Source organism: Pleuronectes platessa, chromosome 1 (assembly GCF_947347685.1).
Source record: "Pleuronectes platessa chromosome 1, fPlePla1.1, whole genome shotgun sequence".
Classification (NCBI taxonomy): Eukaryota; Metazoa; Chordata; class Actinopteri; order Pleuronectiformes; family Pleuronectidae; genus Pleuronectes; species Pleuronectes platessa.
The window spans coordinates 2,060,157-2,083,552 of record NC_070626.1 but is presented as its reverse complement, the minus strand read 5'-3'; the positions used below and the strand labels follow the sequence as shown (position 1 = coordinate 2,083,552).

The 23,396-nt window shown below is 39.5% G+C and overlaps 3 protein-coding genes across 5 annotated transcripts in view; 2 read left to right on the top strand and 1 right to left on the bottom strand.

Annotated features, from left to right (window-relative positions):
• The window catches only part of ano1a (anoctamin 1, calcium activated chloride channel a), a 62,457-nt gene extending 58,064 nt beyond the window's left edge, over window positions 1–4,393 (top strand). For all 3 annotated transcript variants that reach the window (XM_053420398.1, XM_053420389.1, XM_053420380.1), the window contains one exon: window positions 913–4,393. In XM_053420398.1, coding sequence (XP_053276373.1) covers window positions 913–1,155 — 243 coding nt within the window. In that variant the 3' untranslated portion in view covers window positions 1,156–4,393. The remainder of the gene's footprint in view (window positions 1–912) is intronic.
• Window positions 4,394–6,246: 1,853 nt separating this feature from the next.
• fadd (Fas (tnfrsf6)-associated via death domain) lies at window positions 6,247–9,963 on the top strand. Its single transcript, XM_053438826.1, has 2 exons — window positions 6,247–6,614; window positions 8,551–9,963. Exons 1-2 carry the CDS (start codon window positions 6,293–6,295, stop codon window positions 8,826–8,828), a joined length of 600 nt encoding a protein of 199 aa, XP_053294801.1. The 5' UTR covers window positions 6,247–6,292; the 3' UTR covers window positions 8,829–9,963.
• Window positions 9,539–14,876, bottom strand: LOC128455039 (hatching enzyme 1.2). Its single transcript, XM_053438703.1, has 7 exons — window positions 14,716–14,876; window positions 14,216–14,371; window positions 13,279–13,399; window positions 12,569–12,747; window positions 10,687–10,768; window positions 10,328–10,452; window positions 9,539–9,663 (listed from the first exon to the last, which is right to left on the bottom strand). Coding segments are annotated over exons 1-7 (789 nt in total). The 5' UTR covers window positions 14,840–14,876; the 3' UTR covers window positions 9,539–9,661.
• Window positions 14,877–23,396: the final 8,520 nt, after the last annotated feature.

The window sequence follows — 23,396 nt, the reverse complement described above, 5'->3', positions numbered from 1 at the left end:
AGTCATATGGGTTCGCACTTGTCTCTCAGCCCCACCCAGCCGGTACCAGTCCAGCATCCAAACCTACCACCCCACCACCCTTCCACACTGAACGCGACACGAAGCAGACTTGTTGCTGAGCTAGCAGCTTGTTAGATACCACAGGCTAACCACAACAAACAACACTGAATAAACTAAGTAATGCACATTCCTCCTAAGAACGTTACTGTTCGAGACCAGCAGTTACACTTTATTTCTTTTGACGTGCTGTGTCGCTGTGCTCAGTACGGATTAACCTAGATGTTGCTCGTTACTCAGGACTGAAACTCCTTTGTGAAACTCCATAAACTCCAAAATTGCAATAGATGCCACGTGTCATTGAGAACATCAGAAAGATAAGAGTATTTGCAGCATTGATTAGAATAAATACTTCGTAGCAAAATTGAAGGTAAATTAAAATATATTCATATATACAAACATAGCATGACTTTCAGCTGTGTTTACATCCAGAGATCGTAAAATGTGTCAGAATGAGACTGGTGATAGGTCACGTTTCAATCAAAGTGTAGTGAGCAAATCAGAGGAGGGGCTCATGAGGCAGGCGAAAACAGCCTGTTCTGTCAGCAGCTCCAGAGAGAGGCAGTTGAGAGGACATGGAAATGCACACTGCAGCATTTTTAATGATACTGATATATCATCTTAGGGGGACCAATACCTCAAATTAAATCCCAGAAAGGTATAAAATATGGGGCCTTTAAAACAAGATTTAAACATACCTTTATGTTCAAATCTTGGCAGCATGTGACAGAGCTTTTGAGCTTTAATTTAATTGGCTTCCCTTAATGGTGCTATCCAAGTAACTCTGAGGTTTTTGAAGAGATGACCATTTTTAAGATGTTCCAATCAGCTCTTTGTCCACTCTATTCTGTGCAGAACGTGGTGATGCTTATGAGTGACTTTGTGGACTGGCTAATCCCAGACATCCCCAAGGACATCAGCCTCCAGATCCACAAGGAGAAGATCCTCATGGTGGAGCTTTTTATGAAGGAGGAGCAGGGCAAAAGACTTGCAGCGCGTGACAACCACAACCAGGAAAACTGCACCTCCACCTCATCGGCTAATCAAAGCCCACCACAGGCACGCTCACGGCCCATCTCACATGCCAACTGCTGTTAGACTGCTTGCTGTGGGATAGGAGAAAAGCCAACCACTCAACTTGTAAACAAACTGTAAATAAGTTGATCAGCTGCTTATAGCTAACTGGTAATGGGTAATGTGCATCCTTCAACATATCTTCATTTTGTAATACATATTTTAGCTTTTGTTACATTTAAATAGTTTGGGAATGTTTTCTGGAATGACATGACTTATTTTGAAGATTTCGCATTAGAATTACTTCAGCCAATAAACTGGCTGTTTGTGCTTGTTTGTTTTCAACACTTTTCCCTTGTTATTTTGATACATTTTTCAACAAGCCAGACATAACCTAATCAGGCATTACCAAAAACCCAGGAAGTAGCAGATTTGGTATTAGTAGACAATTACTCTTCCACAGGGTTTATGATCACAAAACATTATTTATTGGATGTAATTAAAAGGAACAAGCCATTATCTTCATAAGACTCGGGGGAATTCACTCGTTGATGAGAGCATTCAGGATGTCTGAGACATTACACTAAACTGCAACCTAATATGAATCATATTTTTGAGCATGGAGATACCTAGCAACTAAATGCAGCTTTTGTATTGGAAACTGCCTGTCAGTCCGTCAACATAGTCTTGATATCTTATGGTTGAGACACAAAACCAATGAATACTATCAATATAAACAGCTCAGACAGGCCTTTTTCTGTTTTGCACAATTCTACACAAATGCAGGAATTTATGGATGTTTTTCTTTAATATGCAACATGGTCAGGCACTTGTGCTTTGGTTGTTTGGACACAGGTTTTGAAGGACCAGAACCAGCCTGTTGATTTGTACTATTATCTTGTGTGAGCGCCACAGTGCTTATTGTTGAACAAACAGCCTAACAGTGCTCAGTGGCATTATTCCTAAAAGCACAAGTCATAATTATTCATTATAATGAACTGGAATTAAAGCTGAGATTGGTGGGTTCAGACTTACAATATAAATACAACGGGATGTCATGATGTCCACAGAGTCAGAAAATTTTAATAATTCCAGTAGTGTTTCCTGTGTTTCACCTGTATGAACTGTATTTTGTCTTCAGCGGAACTGCATAAAACAAGCATATAACACTGACATCTTATCATCTTATAAAATCTGATGAAAGTATTTGCAAAACCATTTTCATGACCAACACAAATAATCAATAACATTCATATGTATATATATAGTGTCTATCAGTCAAGTAATCACTTTAGGCCATTCAGTTTAGTTTACCTCTTATTAACTTGTAACTAGCAGAGTATTTACTACTATCTCTCTGCAGTCTGGTGATGAGCAGGAACAATTGTTTTCTCTCTTAGTGTTTTTGAAGCTTGCTGCTATTGGAAATTAGTTTTAAACTAAAATACTCTCAAATACTGTGTAGAGCTAAAAGGTCCAGTGTTTAAGACTAAGGTGAAGGGGATTTATTGGCAGGAAGTGTGTTTCATCTTAATTGTACAAATTGTTGTTTGCTTTACCCTAGACCCATCCCTTTTATATTTAAATACTTTGAGGAGCAGGTCCTGTCTACGGAGGCCACCATGTTTTCACAGGAGCCCAAACTAGACAATCTAAACAACTTTTGAGTTTTTTTAAGGACTGAAAGCTAACACAGGTTCTCTTTCATGTTTGGAAAGGGAGAGTGAGATTAGGGGTATTCAGCTGCAACATGCAACTTCACAACTAGATGTCACTAAATTGTTTACACTGAACCTTTAAGGTGAATTCAGGAGTTGATAATTATCTTTTGGTTGAACTTAATGGTTGAGCTGTAATAATCAAGATGACTGCAAATTAATGGTAAAGTTGCTCTGTCTCTGGTAGCTAAACAATCATATCATCGTGGTAACTAAAATGGTGATGTCAATGTCATAAAAACCATTGACATTTTTGTATATTATTAAGATGCCCAGCTTTCTATATTAGAGGGATTTGCTGTGTATATTTTTCATCCCCAGACTGCAATTCATAGGGAAATTCTGTTAATCAGTAGTAACTTTGTGTAGTGTTAGCAACTGTAAATGAAATGAAAATGTTTTTCAAATGTATGTTTAATCATTCATAGAACAGATTTAAGGCTAATCTTTTCAGTCACATATAGTAATGTAAACGGTGTATGCCATCGCACTAATATAATGTAAGATAGCTGCATCTTGGAACAATTGAGATTGAAGAATCTCACCTATAAATGTGACATTATAATTTAAATGGACATTGCATTTATTTTTTTTTAATTTTAGAATGTTTTCATGTCGTTGTGAAGCAGCAGCAGTGTTTTGCTTGAGGGGGCCAAAATGACCGTTGTTAGTAAGTAAGAAAACCGCATTACTGACTCTCTTACCCTGCCTTATTTCCTTCTAGCTGCTCTAGGAGTTAACACAGTCAATTTATACCTTCTCCAAACCACCACTGGCTCATTTTAGAGCTTAATTTAGCAGTTTTCACGTAAACTGCTTCACTATTATCTTGCCTTATATGAACCTTCAAAATAATTTGGTGTTCTCCTAAAGCTGCAATTCTTAAACAATTCAAGCACAATGACTGAATAATATATATAATTTTGTATTTTTCCTGCTGCAAAAAATATGAGTGTGGCTGGATATCACTTTGAGGAAAGTTACTATATTGTAGACGAAACTTGCAGTAACACTGCAGTCTTGTCAGTGTGTGTCAAATCCTGCCCCCTGCTGTAAATATGTTGAACTACCCAGACTGAGAGAATGTATTATTACATTTTCATTTTCAGTGATGTAAATTCACTTTTAGGTCAACATGTTGTATTTATGTTATTATAAGACAGGGCATTTCTAAGTGTATCTAATGTGTTGAAAGGTTTTCATCAGCCCACAGGGGACCACTTAAAGATCAACTGTCACAATGACAAGAATATACTTAATGTAATTGTCTTGAATTTCATTCATTATTTAATGTACAACAAACCATCAATATCGGCCTATTTCACTGTATCTGGACAGACATTACTTCTTTCTGTGTGCGTGTGTGTGTGTAGGTTAGGTTTAGATATTCAGAGTTAAATTACAAAGAATATTTTCCCTCACAATCTCTTATGACCTGACCCCTCAATACCATCCTTCCGTGTCCCTCATGAGATGTCCTTCTGTAACATGGTCAAATCTATTATAATCTATGTCAATGCTCATTTCACAACATGCATGAGTGTATTTGCACGTATAACAGATTTGTCTTTTCTTCATACTGCAAATAAATGAGTGAGGAACTACCTTGGGTGTGCACGTTAATTAATATATATTTGTATATGTGTAGTGGCTATTTGTCCAAATATGTTTCCGACTTAACAAAGAGCCACTGAGGCACCAGTTCGGTTGGGTTGTACTCAGGCAATTAAAGAAGTCCATTGTGCATGCACAATTCACAATTGGGTTGAATTATTTAACCGTTCAAAGCAATGATATATATCTTCTTCTCCTGCATCTTCTCTTCATGCACTGTCCCTTCCTGGTGCTTCCAGTCATAAACACATCTGCTACCTGTATTGTGAATCCTACCTGGTCTGGTGCTTAGTGCCCCCTAGTGTTTACAAATATAAATGCAAAAATCACATTTCGTAATATCATAATATGTAATATTAATGAAATAGCTCCTACAATATATACAAATAATGATGAATTTGGACATTGTGTTACCACTCATAGAACTGCAATTTTCTTGATGCAATATTTACTTGATTTTTCTAATAGGAGGTGGGAGTGTTTGTCTTGAGTCTGGTATTCAGGTAACCTTTCAGGCTTAAGACAGCCACTGTCTGCATATTACGTTTCCACTCATTTTCATCCCACAAAGAATTTTCACCTTTCTCTTGTTCACTGTGACCCACGCTGTTCGCAGGCAAAGTTGCAGGTGATTTTACTGTAGGTATTTAATGGAAAGTTGTGATGGAAGTTTGACCTGGTAAATGAGAACACAGGAAGCAGCTCATGTCTTATGCAGAAGGATTTATTGAAGGCTTGATGTATCTGTCAACTTTAACATAGTAAGATGAGCGATTGTCAACCCAAAGTCCAAAGAAATCTCACACTGCATCCTAACTTATCTTCTTCCCTCCCCAATTCGCATCACCCATTCCAACATCACATAACTGAAAGGCTATAATTGCTGTCACTCTCTATGTTAAATGTGGGTGTTTGTATCTCATTGGATAGTTAAACCTAAAACAAACATACCAAAATCACGTTGTGTGCTTATGTCTTGCTTCTGATATAATTAAGAAAAGAGTTGGAGTTGGTGTCTCTCTGTCTGGGGCATTTGAATAAGGAATGAAAGTCCCTGAGCGCAGACACTACAGTGTACTGCTAGCCCTTTATCTATAACCTGAACTTGAGTACTGCTCGAGAAGGGAGTATGTGTAGAATGTAGCAGACTCTGTTCTGTAAACAAATGCAATGTGTGAGGATGGTCAAAAATTCCTTCACTAAGGTCAGCTAAAAAAATGTATGGAATTCACAACTTGCTTGTATAGGATATTATTTTTAACAAATTCTTAAGAGTCCTTTTGTTCATGTATGTCAAGTTTCAGAAGTTTTTAAACAAACACATTTTATTCGAAATCTGACAGATAGTGGGGTCACCATGAACAAGAGGAGGTTGCAAAGTTGTTGTCAACTCTTGAGGATTCTTAATAATATTTAATAAGAGCAAGTTAGACTTTCTCAATATATGTCACAATTATGCCACAATTACCGTATATATATTAACTACGTTCCATTTCATTATAGTTGTTAATGTGTTGTGTGGAAAGCAAAATCGTTTTTACATATTTTATCAAACGTCTTTAATAATTTATATTCAACTTTCAAAGTTTGTTTGAGCCTTTTTCCCCCGCTCCAAGTCTTTTACCGTAACACCGGGAACTTACGCGCATCAATTTCCAAACCGCTGTAACCGTGGAAAACAGACGCAGTCACATACATATGCAAAAACCACGTTGACCCATATGCCACGGGTAGTTGTAACTCATCATACTGTCGCTAGTTACATTTATCGATCATCAATCGCACAGTGGCGAAATTATACGACAATTACCGTAAATCAGGAAAAGTAACAAACACACGGAAGTGAAAGTACAAATGAAGTGTTTCCTAGTTCAGAAAGAACAGGTCCGATGATCAGTATGTGTGAAAGAATGAGCGCTTTACAATTTAACGCTGTTTTACTTGAGATTTCAAACCAGCTTTCCAGTGACGAGCTGGAGAAAATGAAGTTTCTGTGTCGAGAGAAGATCGGGAAAAAAGATATGGAGAAGATCAACAGTGGAATAAAACTATTTCAGTTTCTGACAGAGAGAGGGCAGCTGGGAGCCGGTAAAACTGAGGCTTTGTCCGAGGTACTCCAACAAATTCACCGATCCGATCTCGCAGACAAATTAACCACGTTAGAAAGCCTGGGTGTAAACACTGAGAGTGAACCGGACCAGGAGGAGAAAGGTAAGGAAACTCAATCGCGTCCCAACTATAAACTCCCTCTCTTGCTCTAGATCTCTCTCTCGCTCTCAAGCTTGTCAAGCCAGCCTCCGCTTGATATTTTAACGGGAGTTTTTTAAGCTCTCATACGGTATATGTGATTGGAGTGTGCTTGAACAGCCCGGAACTTAACACTGGTAATTTCCAACTGTATATAACATGTACTTCATTGGACTGTGATACGCAGTGGTGGTTCTACATGGAATTGCGCCCCGGGCGAGACCCCTTGCTACGGCGAAAGAGAGATTTGTTTACTGCTCTGCCGTTAAAGAGATGCGGACGTTAAAACATTGGTTCGGCTATAATATTAATTTATGCCTCGTGGGGCGCGCCACACAGTTTCACAATCACTGCTCTTTACAGTTGATCCCCCCCACATGTCCGTTCCATTTGGGAGACCCAGACGTGAACTGTCCCCCGCGCCCCCTCCCCTTCCCCCTTCTCACACAGCATCAAGCAGGGGCGCCTGCAGTTGGAGGGGGCGCCAATTTGCCAATTCCCCACAAAGTGATATGATAGATTATAGAAAAGTGCTCGTGCCGCCCCCCACGTGACATGATAAGGTACCGCACCGGGCGGCTGCCCGGTTCGCCCGTGCCCAAAACCGCCACTGGTGATACGTCATTAGATTGGAGACTTTGTTGCTCTCAAGCCATAGTTTCGTGCTTTTGGGCCGTTCCTCCAGCGGAGACTTGCTTGACAGTTACAGCAAACGAAGGCTCACCGATCGCCGTGCAGTGATCTCGGGACACTTTTCAGCAAGTTTCGCAACATCAGTTGCTGCTGACAAAATTACTTCTTCTACTACTCTCCCCAGGCTCTCCACTTCTTGAGATTTGGGGGTTAGCTCTTACATAAACGTATTTTTTTCAAAGATATAATATACTTTGTATGAAGAGGTATTACTTTCGTTTGGTATTTGTCTATTTCCAACTTCAAACAATGCATTAAAAACTGTCAGGCCTACTTCACATTAAGTTAGTTAAATATAGGAAATGATGATGATGATTATTATAATGCAAGTGCAGGGGTGATTGTTCTGCAGTTTTGTGGATTAACACAAAAGCATTTATTTTGTACATGTTAGGCTACTTGAAGATATGAAGAATAGGCACAACTACACTTCACTATGAGGGCAGTGCAGAACCCCACAAGTTACAGAGGCCACATGGTAGGGTTTTAAGAAATGCAGAAGTCAACTCCTAAGACTCTCAATCTTTAGGAGTTTGAACTCTGCAAATTTTAGTCAGAAATTCTGAATCCTGGTGACAGGAGAACTTTCTGTGAATGAAACAACAGTGGTCTTTCTTAAATTAACAGTTCAGTGGGAATATCCCCTCAGTACAACTATACCTGAATAAATGTTGACTAAGTAATCTGAACCTAATAGTCAAAAAGAGACTAAAAAGAATTGGCAGCAGGTGTGGTGAAAGATAAAACATGATATCCAATCTGAAGTGTATATTAAAAATCAAACAATATATAATATGGACCAACTTTGTTCATCTGTGTTCAGACAACAGAGAATTACTGAGGTACACATTGACCAGCTGGACTGCAACATACACTTATTGACATTATTAATTAGTCAGACTTGTATTTTCTTGATTTAACAACTCTGGGGATACCACTTTTTTTATATCTCTCAATAAGCTCTAAACTAATTTACAGTGTTGTCTAGAACTAAAGGGATTTTATATAAACATGACATTGTATCTTAATGTTCTTAAATAAATAATTGATAGCTTCCTGATCTGCTTGGAACAGCTCACTCTCTAAAGACCTGCCTTTTTACTCCTCATTTTGCGAAAAGGAAGATGAAAATATGCGTTGAAGTTAATTGTTTCCAAAAAGTATAAAACCTTTTTCTCTAAACCCATTATATCTCCTCCTCCTTCAGCCAAACTGGACATTGCCACGGAGGTGATCGCAGAAAACCTAGGAAGGAATTGGCGTAAACTGGGCCGCAAACTGGGTTTGAATGATGTCAAGTTGGATTCCATAGGCAGGAGGTGTCCCACAGAACTGGAAGAGACAGTAGTTGAGCTGCTGAAGGAGTGGAGAAAAAGTCGAGGAGCCGAGGCCCGAACAAAGCAGCTGATAGAAGCCCTGAGGGCGTGTCAGTACAACCTGACTGCTGATAAAGTGGAGGACAAACTGGTAGCCCAAGGATATTAATGGAGATCAAAGATGAGATTGAGAAAAACTCTGTGAAAATGAAATGTGCTACTATAGCTATATATTAAATTTTGATTGTTGAGGTGAATCAATTGACTTTTTCTGAATGTCATAAAATGTATAACAATAGCTTTTTTAATGTCTGACAATTTCCTTTTATGTTATATCAAATTCAAATTGTATCTACATGTGGGATGACATTTTCAGATTTAATGTGATCAGTGCCATTATTAGAAGAGCAAGAATGATTTAAATTTCCTGCAAAAGAGGACTGAAATGGTGTTCTAAACTTTTCAAGAGGAAAAGCAGAAGGACAGTCCTATTTGAAGCAGACACCACTATAAAGAGGCTGTACTTGTATGTGCAGTAACATCACGTAAAGGTCCTGTTATAAAGCAGGGGTAGTGAGTATTATTAGTATCAAATCAGTGGATATAGATGTTATGTACTTGGGGAAATAAACATATTTGCTTTCAGTCAGAGGCTTGGATCATAAGATAAGTACGACTCACATCTGTCTGTCTGTTAATTAAAGAATACAGCAATGGTGAAGTGCTGTTTTTCCTGAATCATAGACGAGATGCAATTGTATGAAATGTGTGAGGTTTAGAAAGTCTGGCGGATTTTGTTATTGTTGGACAGAGCCAGGCTAACTGCCTTCACATCTCCAGAATCTTTAATGTTTAAATGCTTACACAAGTCAGTGAGAATTTATAATCTGAAGTTTGCAAGTTTATTGTGACAGGATCATTCAAACTTCCATCTGCCCAAAGCACTCATTCCTTCATCTGCTTTGATGTCATCAAGGCAGCAGGTCAAAGGTCGCATTCAGTTTCTGCAAAGTAGATTCATGTTATTAGGTGAACGTTTTGGAAGGGATCTGCAAAAGTGGGACTGATACATTTTTGTGTATATGAATATTCTAGTTATGTTGACTTTAACGGTTCAATTGATTATGTCTGATTTAAAATACTCAAGACTATCCTGTAATCATTGTTGCTATTCATTTACAGGCTTTGTAGATCCCTTCTTTATGTTTTCAGTTGAAGTAATGGGGGTGTAATCTTTCAAGCCTATGTAGAGCTCCAAATCGTTAGTTAGACAAATCAATAAATTCACTTGTAAAGTTATTGTACTTTTAGTCCAATCTTGCCTGTGTGTCCCTTTTAAACACAAAGCTGCCTGTATTCTACCTACTAGCTGCTACAGGGTTTTGTGACTTCATCAGAAACATAAAGTGTATCGATGCTGATGCTCTCTGTCTTGTCTGGCAAGGCCTTTCTAATATAAACGTCTGTGCCAAAAAGACTGTGACTTAAGAAGATTCCCACATAGTTTACATGAAATCCAGACTGCTTAAGCCTATCTAATAGATATGCCTACATTGTAGGTGCGTTTTTTCATATTGTAAGGGTGGACAAGTTATTACAACAAGCACAAACTTACTGTGGCATTACTGTGAATTTGAGTTTGATCCAACTAAACGACAGAACACTTACAACACTTATACAGCCTGTTCAGTCGGTCAATGTCATTGCTGCTCATCTGGGAGGCCTGGCCAAAGGATACATTGCTGTCGGGAATGGGAACCATAGTGGGACGGTTGTTCTTGGAGAAGGCGTACCTGGAGAATCATAGATAACACAATGTAAGTTAATTTATTTTGTAAAGAACAATCACTGATAAGTCTGGTGATATTTTATTATTTTGGGTGCAGATTTGCATTGTCACTGCTGTCACTGATTAATAGCTCCTTGTGCAGAAGAGTCTTTACAGACAGTGGAGGTTTACAGGGGAAATGAAAGAAAAAATTAAATAAACCAAATAAAGTTAATGATACAAACAAAACTATTCATACCTCTCATATTGCATGACAGAATTGTAGTCGTAAGAAGTTCCCTGGTTTAGAGTGTCAATCTTATCAAAGTTGTATGCCATGCCTGCAGGGATAATAGGAAATGTGTCAAATCACAAACATTTACGGCGATTTTGAGCAGCTCAATAGATACTCAGCAGTTTTTCAATGTGTGTAAAACATACTGTAAACTCAAAGTTACGAGGAAACTGCAGTTTAATGGTAAATGGTTTGTATTTATACAGCACATGTTTAGTCTTGATGATCACTCAAAATGCTGTACAATACATTTCTGCCATTCACACAAACACATTGTTGACAGTGTCTCTAAAAACCAGCCCAAAATAACCAAAGCTCCACCACTTTGTTTCCAGGCATTGAGTTATTTTGTTTATGTGGAAAAAAAGCTGTTTAAAGCCTAAAGTGTGTCCAGAGGGAGCTGCTTGAAGTCTGAAAAATGTCCTCAATTAATGTCAGTTTTTTCAGAGCTGGGTGGGGCTGAAGACTGAAAGTGCAAAGTAGATGCCTTTAGTTTCAAGATAGAAACAATTGGAGCGACCAGTCTCCTCATCTCTGCTGTAGGCTACAGACACCATGCTATATCAGCCACTACTTGCATAACACACCACAATCTCAGGCATTTGAAAAAGTCAGTAGATATATCCTTCATCTCTTAAAAGTTATAATTTTTTACTAGGGATGCACCGATATGGAAATTCTTGGCCGATACCGATACCGATATTTAAAATAACAATCTGGCCGATAGCCGATACCGATACCGATATTTGTTTATTTTCTGTTTGTTGTTATTCATTCACCCTTTTATGCCAGAAAATAATTAAATCATTATTTAAAAGCACTATTTAAAAAATGTTCAGCCCTTCATCACTCTTATCTTTTAATGAGCACAAACTGAATATGATTTATGAAACAATCTTTGATTTAACTAAACTTTATTTAACAGAGACATATTATGCCCATTTTACCGCAAGTTGAAATGGTTCCTTGGGATCTTAATGAAATGACTAACATATTTTGGTCAAAATAACACATAATGATAATTTAAAACAGCACCTTTTTACCCTGTCTAAAACAGCCCTGTTAAAGTAGCATTATAGAGAACGCTCTTCTCATTGATTTACGGTAGCAGTATTGCCCGTTTATTAGATGTGTTACGGCTTCTGTGTGTATGACGTATGATGTCAATTCCCTTGTTACCTGTGCATGAGACGGATGAATAGAGCCGATGCACATGAGAATAAAGTACTTAAACAGACGCCCACCCCCCCCGCGCGAACAGAGGGTTCCCCCAGCGGTCGCCTTAGCTGAGGTGATCCGCGAGAAGGGCCCGACACGCGTCCAGAGTCGCCGCCGCTGACCGCGTATCCGGTCCCCTCCAACCTTCCGCGCCGACGATGGCCACCGCCCCGCGGTCAAAGAGAAAGAAAGCCCCCGCACCAGCGACGCCGTTAGGCGGCACCGGATGAGGACCTCCCGGTGCGCACACTGAGCCTCCGGCGACGCGGAGAGGAGGGCGACGGAGCGACTGCTCCCCCAGCCGCGGCACATGCCCAGCGGTTTTACCACAAATATGAACATCGGCCAATGATATCGGTGAAAGTCAAGTTTATTACCGATAAGCCGATATCAGTAAACGAGGCGAATATCGGCCGCTACCGATGTTCGGCCGATAAATCGGTGCATCCCTATTTTTTACTGCTTGACATTCCAATAACAAAATGGTTGTCAGAATGTTTTCTCCAATTAGTCAAGTTTAACTAAAAAAAATGCTAATATATTTCTGTTTCTAGAACAGCTCTGCCTCTTGGACTACTTCTTAGTCTATACAAGTCAAAGCCTACAGTTTATAGTAAAATTGTCTTACCATCAACAATGTTTTCCCAGTGCACCTTAATGTAGCTGTCTCTGTCAGATCGAGTCTGTTCATGGTTGAAGCCGAGGGCGTGGAGCAGCTCATGCTGGACAGTGCTGTGGTACAGACATCCCTGACGACTCAGCGACACAGTCTGACCACCACCTTGACGACCTACATAAGAGTAGCAGCTGTGGAAACATAAACATAATCGTAAAAGATATTATAAAATAAAATCTCCTTATTGCACAGATGTAGCAAATATCAGTTAGTATATATTGCTGGTCCCAGGTTAAGTAGTCATGTAAAAGCCTGACCTTTCTAATTAATTAAAAGTTAGTAAAGGGAGGACTGGGATGAAAGACAGAAACTTCAAGACAGATCATATATCACACATCTTTTAAGGATGTGAATTGTTGAAGCAAATACAAAAACTCATTGAAATCCTGTATGAATGACTAATAGACTTGACGAAACAGTTGTCAGAGCTGTTTGATTCCTCACATTTACGTGTGTGAACAAAATACAAAGCAGTTGTGGATATTGATTGGCGTTTACAGTATCGCTGGATTTGAAAAGCAGAATGTTTAGGACCTTGAGAGAAGAATGAGTCATTAAACATTTGAAACCACTTACAGGAATAGAAAAAACAGATATAAGTAGAAATTATTAAGCAACTAACGGGACACGATTTTGGAAAATCAATTTTTTCAGAGCCTTACCCGTTCCTGGACTCAATGCTCAGCCACTCATGATCACCGTCCTGGTAGGGTCTGAAACGGATGCAGGAAATTGAAGAAAAGGACTCCAGTCCACGAATGATGATAGCCTGCTCACGGGAGGCTGGTGGGATGGCAGATTGAGAGGATCTGTAACAGTGTAGCTAGTCTCCCCCTTTCCACAGCAATGCATCAGTGACCCCTCATCAGCTCTAGTTTATACAATCAGCCTGGGTGGCACTAAACCCTGGATGCAAAATAGAATCTGAAGGGGGGCTTGATTTAGTGGAAAATTTGGAATATGGGAGGCGATCACTTTCATTAATCCACCTTGAAAATTTTGACTGTGTTTGTTTGCAACAGTGTTTCAATAGGCCGATCCTTACCCTGAGCACCACACTGCCTCTGCTGACTAAACCTCTTTCAATGGGGCACCTGCTGCCATCTTTTCCCCCTGTAAATCCTGCACATGCTCCCAGTCAACCACCAGAAACGTGATTCATCAGACCAGCCCATTCATTGCTCTATGGTTTACTGCCAAAGTTTATCAATAAGCCTTGGACGCCAGTCCCCCTGTCACTGGTTCAGTTACGTCCTTCCTTGGACCGGAGGACCTGTTGATCTGGAGACGCTCTGGAGCCACTGACCCAGCCAACTAACAGACATTATGGCCCTTGTCAGAGATTCAGATTGTTTTGTTTGCCTATTTTTCCTTCTTCTACCACATAAACCTCAAGAACTGACTTTTTGTTTGCTGCCAAATACATCCCACCACCTGACAGATGTAGTTGTTATGGGATAATCAGTTATCCACTTTAGCTGTCGATGGTTTTGATGTTGTAGCCAGTTGGTGTAAATGCTAATTATACATTTCACTCACTCAAATAAGTGAGTAAACAGTGTCTGTTCATATAAAAATAATAAAACTATTGATGCTTACAGAAGTGATTGGTAATGTAGAAAGGGATGTAGACCTTCCCATCAGTCCACTTTCTCCAAAGGCAGCCCCTAGCGGTGCAGGGGTCAGCGTTTCTGTCAGCCTCAGACTTGACAGCAATGTCTCCTCCGATCAGGGTGGGCTCATCAAAGTCAGGGGCTACAAAACGGATAAAGGGTTTGGAAGTGATTTGATGTACATACAGATTAACATATAGAATTCTTGTTTCACTGTTTTTTTCTGTTTTATTTTGTCAGTCTGAATGTCCTTTAAACTTTTACAGGTCAATTGTCTCTGCCTGTTTGTGGATCTTATTTGAAATTAATCAAAAGACGCAGTGAGATTTTTCATTACATTCTGTATAAGGTTTTGATCACACAATAAAATATGGTGATAGCATTGCTTTATGTGTTTGTCTTCAATATTACGACTATGGCATGGTGAAATGCTGACCAGGGGACTGAACAGAATCACAAGTTAAGTTTATGGAAAGCTGTGCTCACTGCGGTCTCTGTTGGCTCTCTCCAGCAGTTCACCAACAGACAACTCCCTGGACATATCCTCCTCCATGGTAGCAACTTCTGCACAACACATTTTATGGGATATTGTATGAACTGTACACATCATAATTCATGATGTATAAACAATGAAATATGAGCAACTTACCATCCTGTGTTTGCCCAGAAAGACATGGAAAAGAAGAGCAAAATGTTGCAGAAGTACATTCACAAAAGCAGAATTTAACATAAGCTATCCTCTCTATATTGTCCTGGAACGTCCAGCTTTGTTATATGTTAATCTGCATCTAAAGTGGTTGAAACATCTTTGAATTGCTTTGGTGACAATTAATGAAAATACAGCCATGTCATGTAGGAATGTGAAACAGTTTTGGCTAAACATATGTTTACATTATAGTAATCTTTCATAAATTGAACTTGATAAGAAAATACATTGATGTTATATATGTTATAATAGCATTTTCACAATAATGTCATGCCTTTTTGCCTGTGATGTACATAAAAAATGCTCCAGAGTTAGTGTGCAATCTTTGGTTCCTTCAGAGGAACAAGAGTTTTTGTAATAAGTTTGTAACAATTCGGGATCTTACAAAGTCAATGCTTATAATACTCAGAGTAATAACTATTTAACCCTAACATGAAAGCCAATATACTAACGTACACAATGGACATGCTGACAAATCAACAACAGTTTAATAACCATGGAAATTTGTTAGCAGAAATGCTACTCTGAATTCTCCAAATGTTCTAAAATATTCTAAATACAATGTCCAATGTCCTCACACTACTACATTTAGATTAACCAGTAATAGATACCCATTAATCATCCCATAACTTTACATCTTGTTTCTTGATTGCATATACATATTGGTACGTACTGTACTGATAAATTGTTGTGCATAATGTTACATCTCGACCCAAACTTTGATCTAAAGCATTACCACCTCTTTTCATTGTCATGATTTCACTTTTAAAGACACGATTTGTGTGTTTGTCTTTGTGTATTTAGTGTCTGAGTTACAATAATAGCAATTCATTAGAGAATCTATTCCTGGATGGATCCTGGAACTAACTATAACTATCAAATCAGAACAGCTTAGGCACAGTTCAGCAGTGCTATCATCAAGATTGCCAAGATCAGAAAATAAATGATAACAAACCAATGTCGAATGCAAATTATTGACTTTTGTCTTTGATCTAACTCCATCAAAAATGATTAATAGTTGAAATATTACTCATACAATTTTTAAATATTATATATATATACAATAATATGGTCTAAATATGTCTCCATTTACTGCATGAAAAAATGGAAATGAAGTGAAGTGACATGTCTCGCAGTGTAGAGCAGGTAAAAATAGATAAATGAAGATCTTAATACTGAGATAAATGCAAAGAAAACAAAATAATAGAATATTCAGGTTTGATGAGGACAGTTTGTTTGTGCTACAGTAACCAGATATTGCGATAATTACTTCAACCTACATGCTCTCATTTTGTTCGTGATTAGTTTGTTGTTCTATATACAAGCCTATATTTAATGCTATGTTCCTACAAGCTGTGGGTGTTAAAATCATTCTTCTTTAAAGCTAAACAAAATCCAGCAAAGGTGTTGGTGTGTAATGGGAAAAAAAATCATTATGGATTAAAAATAAATTAATCAAAGGAACATTTTTGAAATATAATAATATCTATACTGAAATAAGAAATGTATCTTATAATGATGATTTATTTATTGCTCTTGATATCAAAAAAATGTTTTGGCTCAATATATTTCAGCTTAATGGTGGCGGTTTGTAAAAAACATCAAAAAGCAATCAAAGCTACTTCTTAATAATGTAAGAGACTTTTTTTTTTTTTTTCTCTCTCTCTCTCTTTAGACAGTTAAAATAGTTTGAACTTTTGTCAACTTGGATTTCAGACAGTCTATGAAGATCAACTCCTGGCTTAATGTCTCCTAAGATAATGATTTTTGTCTCTGACAAATGTGATATGTTGGTGAGATGCAGTGATTTGTGATGTTTTGTACCTCAGCCGAGGAGGAGGACACTAGCAGCAAAGCCAAAAGAGACCAAGAGAAAACCAACATGGCTACAACAGACCTATGATAACCACACAGAAAAAGGAGGGAGAAGATAAAGAGGGAGATACAGTCAAATTATAATCAAATCTACAACAGATAAGTAAAATAAAAACAATTTTTTTTTTTAGGAAAAACATCAATCCAGTCTCTGTTACTCGATATTAAGCTTTACATTTCTCCTTAAATCACAGACACAGCTGTCAGGGGGCAGTGTCTTGCCCAAGGAGGTTTCTGCATGCGAAATGCAGGAGCCAGTTATCAAACCAGCTACTCTCCAATAACTGGACATCTTGCTTTACCTCCTGTGTCAAAGCAATCCATACACAGGTTCTCTTTATGCAAACTTCTTACAAAAAAAAATAAATAATCATATACTGAAATATTTTCTGGATATGTGTGGTCCAGTATTTCCATATAGTGTGTACTGGTAAAGGCGGTGTGTGAGTCTTACCTGAGAACCTGAACAGACAATCAGTGTCCTACTGTCACAATCTGACAGTTTTTATACAGTTCAGGTAGAAAAAATAAACATAATGTGCAAACACAGCAGCACCCCTTTATCACTGAAAATGGTTCTGTGTCCTTGTAACCAGTGTGAAACACCGCATCTGGTCTGCGAGCAGTGTGCACACATTACGACTTTTCTCAGTACTCAGTATGTAAAAGTAGTTCTAAATCCCCCCCCAAAAAGTATTATCTCTGCTGATTGCCATTCAGGGTGAATACGGGGCAACTTCGCATATCATAATGAATATTGCAAGTTGAAGAAGTTCAATGACAAATTCCAGACCTCCACACTGCTTGGAGCTGGCTGATAGCACAAGGTGCAACAGAGTCACAGAGCCAAGAGGAGATGCAAAGGTTTGCTTAATCAAAAGCAGAGGACAAAGTCACAATACGAAAATTTATCCAAACTAGGAACAGGGAGTCTGATATAAGAGCCTTAACAGCTCGAGAGTTGGTACACAGATCAATTTATTTGTTTAATCACAGAAAAATATAATACATAGAAAAATATATATACCCTGCAGTGGCCGGCAAAAACCCAGTGTTCTTATTATGAAGCCTCTACCTTAATATAGTAAAAAGTTCACAATATTAGACAAGTTGACATGCAGATATAACATTACAACAATTATAGTTTATATTTCACTAATGACTATTCCAGAGCAGTGTTTGTGTAGGCTACTTTATAAAAATCAATTATTTAATTGAGTAAAAGAGTAAAGTGAAAAATAAAAGACAAGGGTGCATGATTCTCATTAAACACATCTGAAATATTGAGGCAGATTTGAGACCTCACCACCATACCAAAATGTTACTGCAAAGCAAAACTGACACTGTTTGACATGGCTAGGTGAATGCTAATAGAGAGCGAATGAGTTATTGACCTATGCAGTGCAGTCAGGAGCAGATGTATTGAACAGATGCTTTAACAATTGCACAAGACAGACACCTTAGGCTGATGGCCTAACCTTTCCAGGATGCATATGCTTGGGTCAGTGTGTTTTGGCCTTGGTACTGTTGTGCAATAGTGCTTAAAAAGTGTTACCATAGAATGGTGTGCCTTTAGGCACTCAATAAATTTGGTTATCAAAATAAAATGTAAAACATTAATAATTAAAATATTAATATTAAATCATAACTTTAATTGGTTAAAGTTCTCGCGGGGCACCACCCTTCATAGAAGGGAAAAGATAGCCAATTTATTGATTAAGATCAGTCTCATTTAGATCTAGTTCAATTAGAAATATCAATATTTTACCATTAAAGATATTATAATGAACAATGAAGGTTTATGGAGTTGACAGAACATTTGTGAAAGAAGAACATTTATTATGAACATAATAAAGTATAAAAACACAAATTACTAAACAATCAAACTAACTAACAAGGAGGTGTGTGTGTGTGTGTGAATGTAAATTAGCATGCTTTAAAAATGGTCCCTAAGATAAGAGCCCCCCCCCCCCTTCTTCTGAGGTTGCTTTATGGCCGTTGCTTTACGGCTGAGGGGGAAGGTTTAACTTGGTGAGATGTTATGCGTGTCTGTGTGTATGTTAATCAGATAGTGATAGTCAGGGACAAAGCCTGTGGCGAGCCTAACTGCCATTAACCTTCATTTAACTCATACCTACAACATCACAGCATATATCAAACTTATAAACACACACCGATCAAATAAACAGTCTTGCTTAGCGTAGTATAATTATTAAGCCCAGATTATGTTACCAGTCCGAGGGAAAGGGGAAAATAAGTTGCAGTCCAGTTGCAGTTCTGTGACGTCTCCTGGGTTGGTGGTCGTAGAGTTCTGCATTCGCGATTCTGTCGAGCCGTGTGCTCAGATGCTGGTTGAAGTTCTCCTGCAGGACATCGCGTCGCTACGAGGAGTTTTGTAGAGCTTGAAGGGCGAGGAGATTTCCTTGAGAGGGGTGAGCTGGGAGCTGCACCTCTGACCTCCGGTTGTGGGTTGGATAGAGAAGGAAGCTGGATCAGCCAGGCCCCCCCCTTGGCGATGTAGGAGAGAGAGGCTGTAGCAGCCTTCCGTCCTTGGAGGGATGAGAGAACAGAGAGCAGCCTTCCGCCCTCGGCGGGATGGAAGAAGAGAGAGATTTTAGGCAGACCTCTCCTTATATTGCCCCGGTGACCTCACAGGTCTTGGACCAGAGTGACCAATAGGAGTGACCCCCCAGGTTCTTGACACCTTTGTGTGATATTGCCCAGATCCCAGGACATGCAGCATCCTGTTACATCCTCTGGGAGACTGAGTTCCTTGACTGTCTTAAGACAAAGGGAACATGTGGCACTCTGGGAGACTGAGTTCACTCCAGAACATGCGGCTCCCTTGTTTCAAGTTTGACTGAAGGGAGGCCTGTGGTTTGCACAAAAACCATGTCCCAACAGTACCATCTGATGTCCAGTCTACTCCATCATTTCGTGTTGGTTGCCGTCACAGCAGAAAACCCTGCTTCGCACAGATATGATGTCGGAAATGGCAACAGAGTTTTTAGTGCTGTTCCAGAACACCGGCAGAGTGGTTTTCTCGAACATACTTTTAAGGCCGCCGTCATCTGCGATCTCCAGCAGCTGATCGTCTTGCACAGACATGCTGGATTCACCTGGTTTGTTGACAAATGGGTCCGACAAATACCGTGTGGGTTTGTGTGTAGCGAAAAAGTCACGAGACCGAGACAAGCGTCTTGACATGCGTAAAGCATGAGTCATAACGGAGAGGATTCTGTCATTTTTAAAAATAAAACGCCGTTCAGAATCAGATAATAAATAAAACGGAAATAATGTAAGTTGTTTATTCTATCTGTGCTGCCCGGTACCAAATGACCAACGGCCAGGGGGTTGGGGACCACTGTGCTACAGGACAAGCTCTTCAAGCTGATTGTGCCTGACTCCACCTGCAGGTGGATCACAGACTTCCTGTCTGACAGGAGGCAACACGTGAGGCTGGGGAAGCATGTCTCTGACTCCAGGACCATTAGCACCGGTTCCCCTCAAGGCTGTGTTCTTTCCCCTCTACTCTTCTCTCTGTATACCAACAGCTGCACCTACAGTAACCAGTCCGTCCAACTCCTTAAGTTCGCGGACGACACCACCCTCATTGGCCTCATCTCTGGTGGGGATGAGTTCGCCTACAGGGGGGAGATTGACCATCCGGTGACCTGGTGTGATCTGAACAACCTGGAACTCAATGCTTTGAAAACAGTGGAGATGGTTGTAGACTTTAGAAGGAATTCAGCCCCACCCACCTCCATCACCCTGAGAGACTCCCCAGTGTCGTTGCGTGGTCGTTTATCCTAAATATGAGAAGATGAGCCGAACTGGGTTTGTTCAATCAAGTATTTATTTAGAAAGCAATGAAAGGTATCCATCAGCAAAGACAATGGGCATCCAACACACTGCCCGGAACTTTAGCAGCCCCGGACAGTCTCGAGTCGTATCAGAACACACCAAACAGCCGGCGCCTGTCTATTTTATAATAGTAGATCTTGGTTCTTCCTCCTGGAAAGTGCGCAAGCGTAGTCCCTCCCTCTTGGCATTGGAATCCAGGAAGTGACAAGGAGCAAAGTCTCAAAATGTGCATCTCTTTACCAGCCTTGACACAGTTGATGGCATGTGGGCCAATGGTGTTGACAATAGGAGAAAGATTATTGTGTACTTGCTATATCAAAACAATGTTCTGTTTGTACAGACATTCAAAACAACTTAACCAAATAAACTAAACAGCATTGTGACACTCACACATTCTAATTTCAAGAAGAAACACTAGGAAGGAAAAGGTTATTATTAAATCATTTGTGTGAAGGCCTTATATCTGGCCCAAACTGCTTCTATCTTTATTGTTAAGAGTACAGCTATAATTTGAAATGCTTCTATCTTTATTGTTAATAGTTCAGTCAGACACAGACTTTAGCTAAAATATTGAAATCCTGACACCAGTCATCACTGCGGAGTCCTTCCGCTTCCTGGGCACCATCATCTCCCAGGACCTCAACAGGGAGCTGAACATCAGCTCCCTCACCAAAAAAGCTCAACAGAGGATGTACTTCCTGCGTCAGCTGAAGAAGTTCAACCTGCCAAAGACAATGATGGTGCACTTCTACACCTGCATCATAGAGTCCATCCTTACCTCCTCCATCTCCATCTGGTTAGCTGTCACCACTGCCAATGACAAAGGCAGACTGCAGCGTATCATCTGTTCTGCTGAGAAAGTGATTGGCTGCAATCTGCTATCTCTACAGGACCTGTTTGCCTCTAGGACCCAGAGGCGTGCAGGCAAGATTGTGGCCGATCCTTCCAACCCGGGTCACAAACTCTTTGAGGTTCTTCCCTCCGGCAGGAGGCTGCGGTCCATCAGGATAAAAACATCACACCACAAGACCAGCTTCTTCCCGGCTGCAGTTGGCCTTATCCACAAGGCCCAGGACCCCCACCTGACTTGGACTTTTATTCCGCCCCCACACCTCAAGGATGTGTTACATTTACACATATTATATAATATTGTATTACATTGCATATTGCAAATTGACATTGCTCTCCTGTTTTGCATTTTGCATTTCACTTTTTACTTTACTTTTATATCTTTTATATCTTTTTATTTTATATATTTTTTTTCTTATGTGTATTGTATTTATTGTGTTTTTATGTTCATTGTATGCACCAACAACCAGAGCAATTTCCAGGTAGGTGTAAACCTACTTGGCAATAAATACCTTCTGATTCTGATTCTGATGACATCAGTGTGCATGGATACAATCAAATTGTAGGGGTTCAAGAAGAGCAGAGATGTGTATTCAGTTCACAATTAAATCTTTATTTAATAATGGAAGGACTAGAATGGGGGACCTGAGAAAGGAGAAAAATATCAACAAATTATGAATAAAAACAAATAGCTTTTTATTTCTGAATGTTTTTAAAACGCAAAACAAATACTCTGACCGCAGAGATACAACACACTTTAACCTTAATAGCAGGGACCATTGTGTAGGCAGCATACTCACTACGGGGAGATTCTATCTAAAACCCCATAAGACACCATCACCTGAGCACACTAATCACTACCACTGCAACTCACACTGCAAGGACAAAACCACAACACCCTGTTCAAGTGACCACCACCCTTTCGGCCTACACGAAAAGTGGTGTGAATCCAACAACTATTCCCCGTAGGTCATCCAGCTGCCTAAAACAAGGAAAAGATTGAGAGTGAGTTGGTTCAGGGTCACAATAAAATATTTAAAAACAACAATCATTACGATTAAAGGTTGAACAATCTATCAGGAATGTGATACATGAGATGTCGCACCAATAGGATAAAACCAACGCAGGAACCAGTGGTCAGACAACACTGGAATTAGGCAAAACAGCAGTCTGGCACTTAATCTGCAGTGAGGGAGAGACAAGGTCATTCATCAAATTGCAACCAAATACATCAGAGGGGATCACCCTTTACGTTGCTATTAAATATAACCTTGCTTAATATGGGGCCCTACTTTACAGGGACCATGGATGGCTGACTCTGTACTGTGGCTCAAACAGGGGAGATGCGAACCCTGAATCTTCAATCAACCATGGGGCCACAGAAATCTGGGTCGAGACACAGCCATTCAACTGAATATATAAATGTTTTTGTATTTATGTGGTTTTGTATTTATATAGCGCTTTTATATAAGACACCTCATTAGATTTCAAGCAGGTAAATAAAACATATTTCTCCCAGTCTCCCTTACCTGAAAAAACACAGCAGTCACCATCTTCCTGGCATCAGTAGAGAGGCAGTAATGTCCTGCATCTCTTGTATAAAGGCAGGGAGCTCTCCAATCCCACCTACCAGGGTGGGACTCTAACTCCTAGCTGTCAACCCTCACATATGCCTGAGGTGAGCAGCCCAGCACAGAAAAGTGAGGCCAATCATGAGCCTACAAGATATCATTCTAGAGCAAGAAGGAAACCAGCTAATTTTAATGAATATATCCTAGGTTCTGACTGACAGATTCTTTTTACAGATTAATGTGAAATGCCCCACAACAATACCGGTAAGCTGTAAACTAATTTAATTCAGAGGAATGGGTTA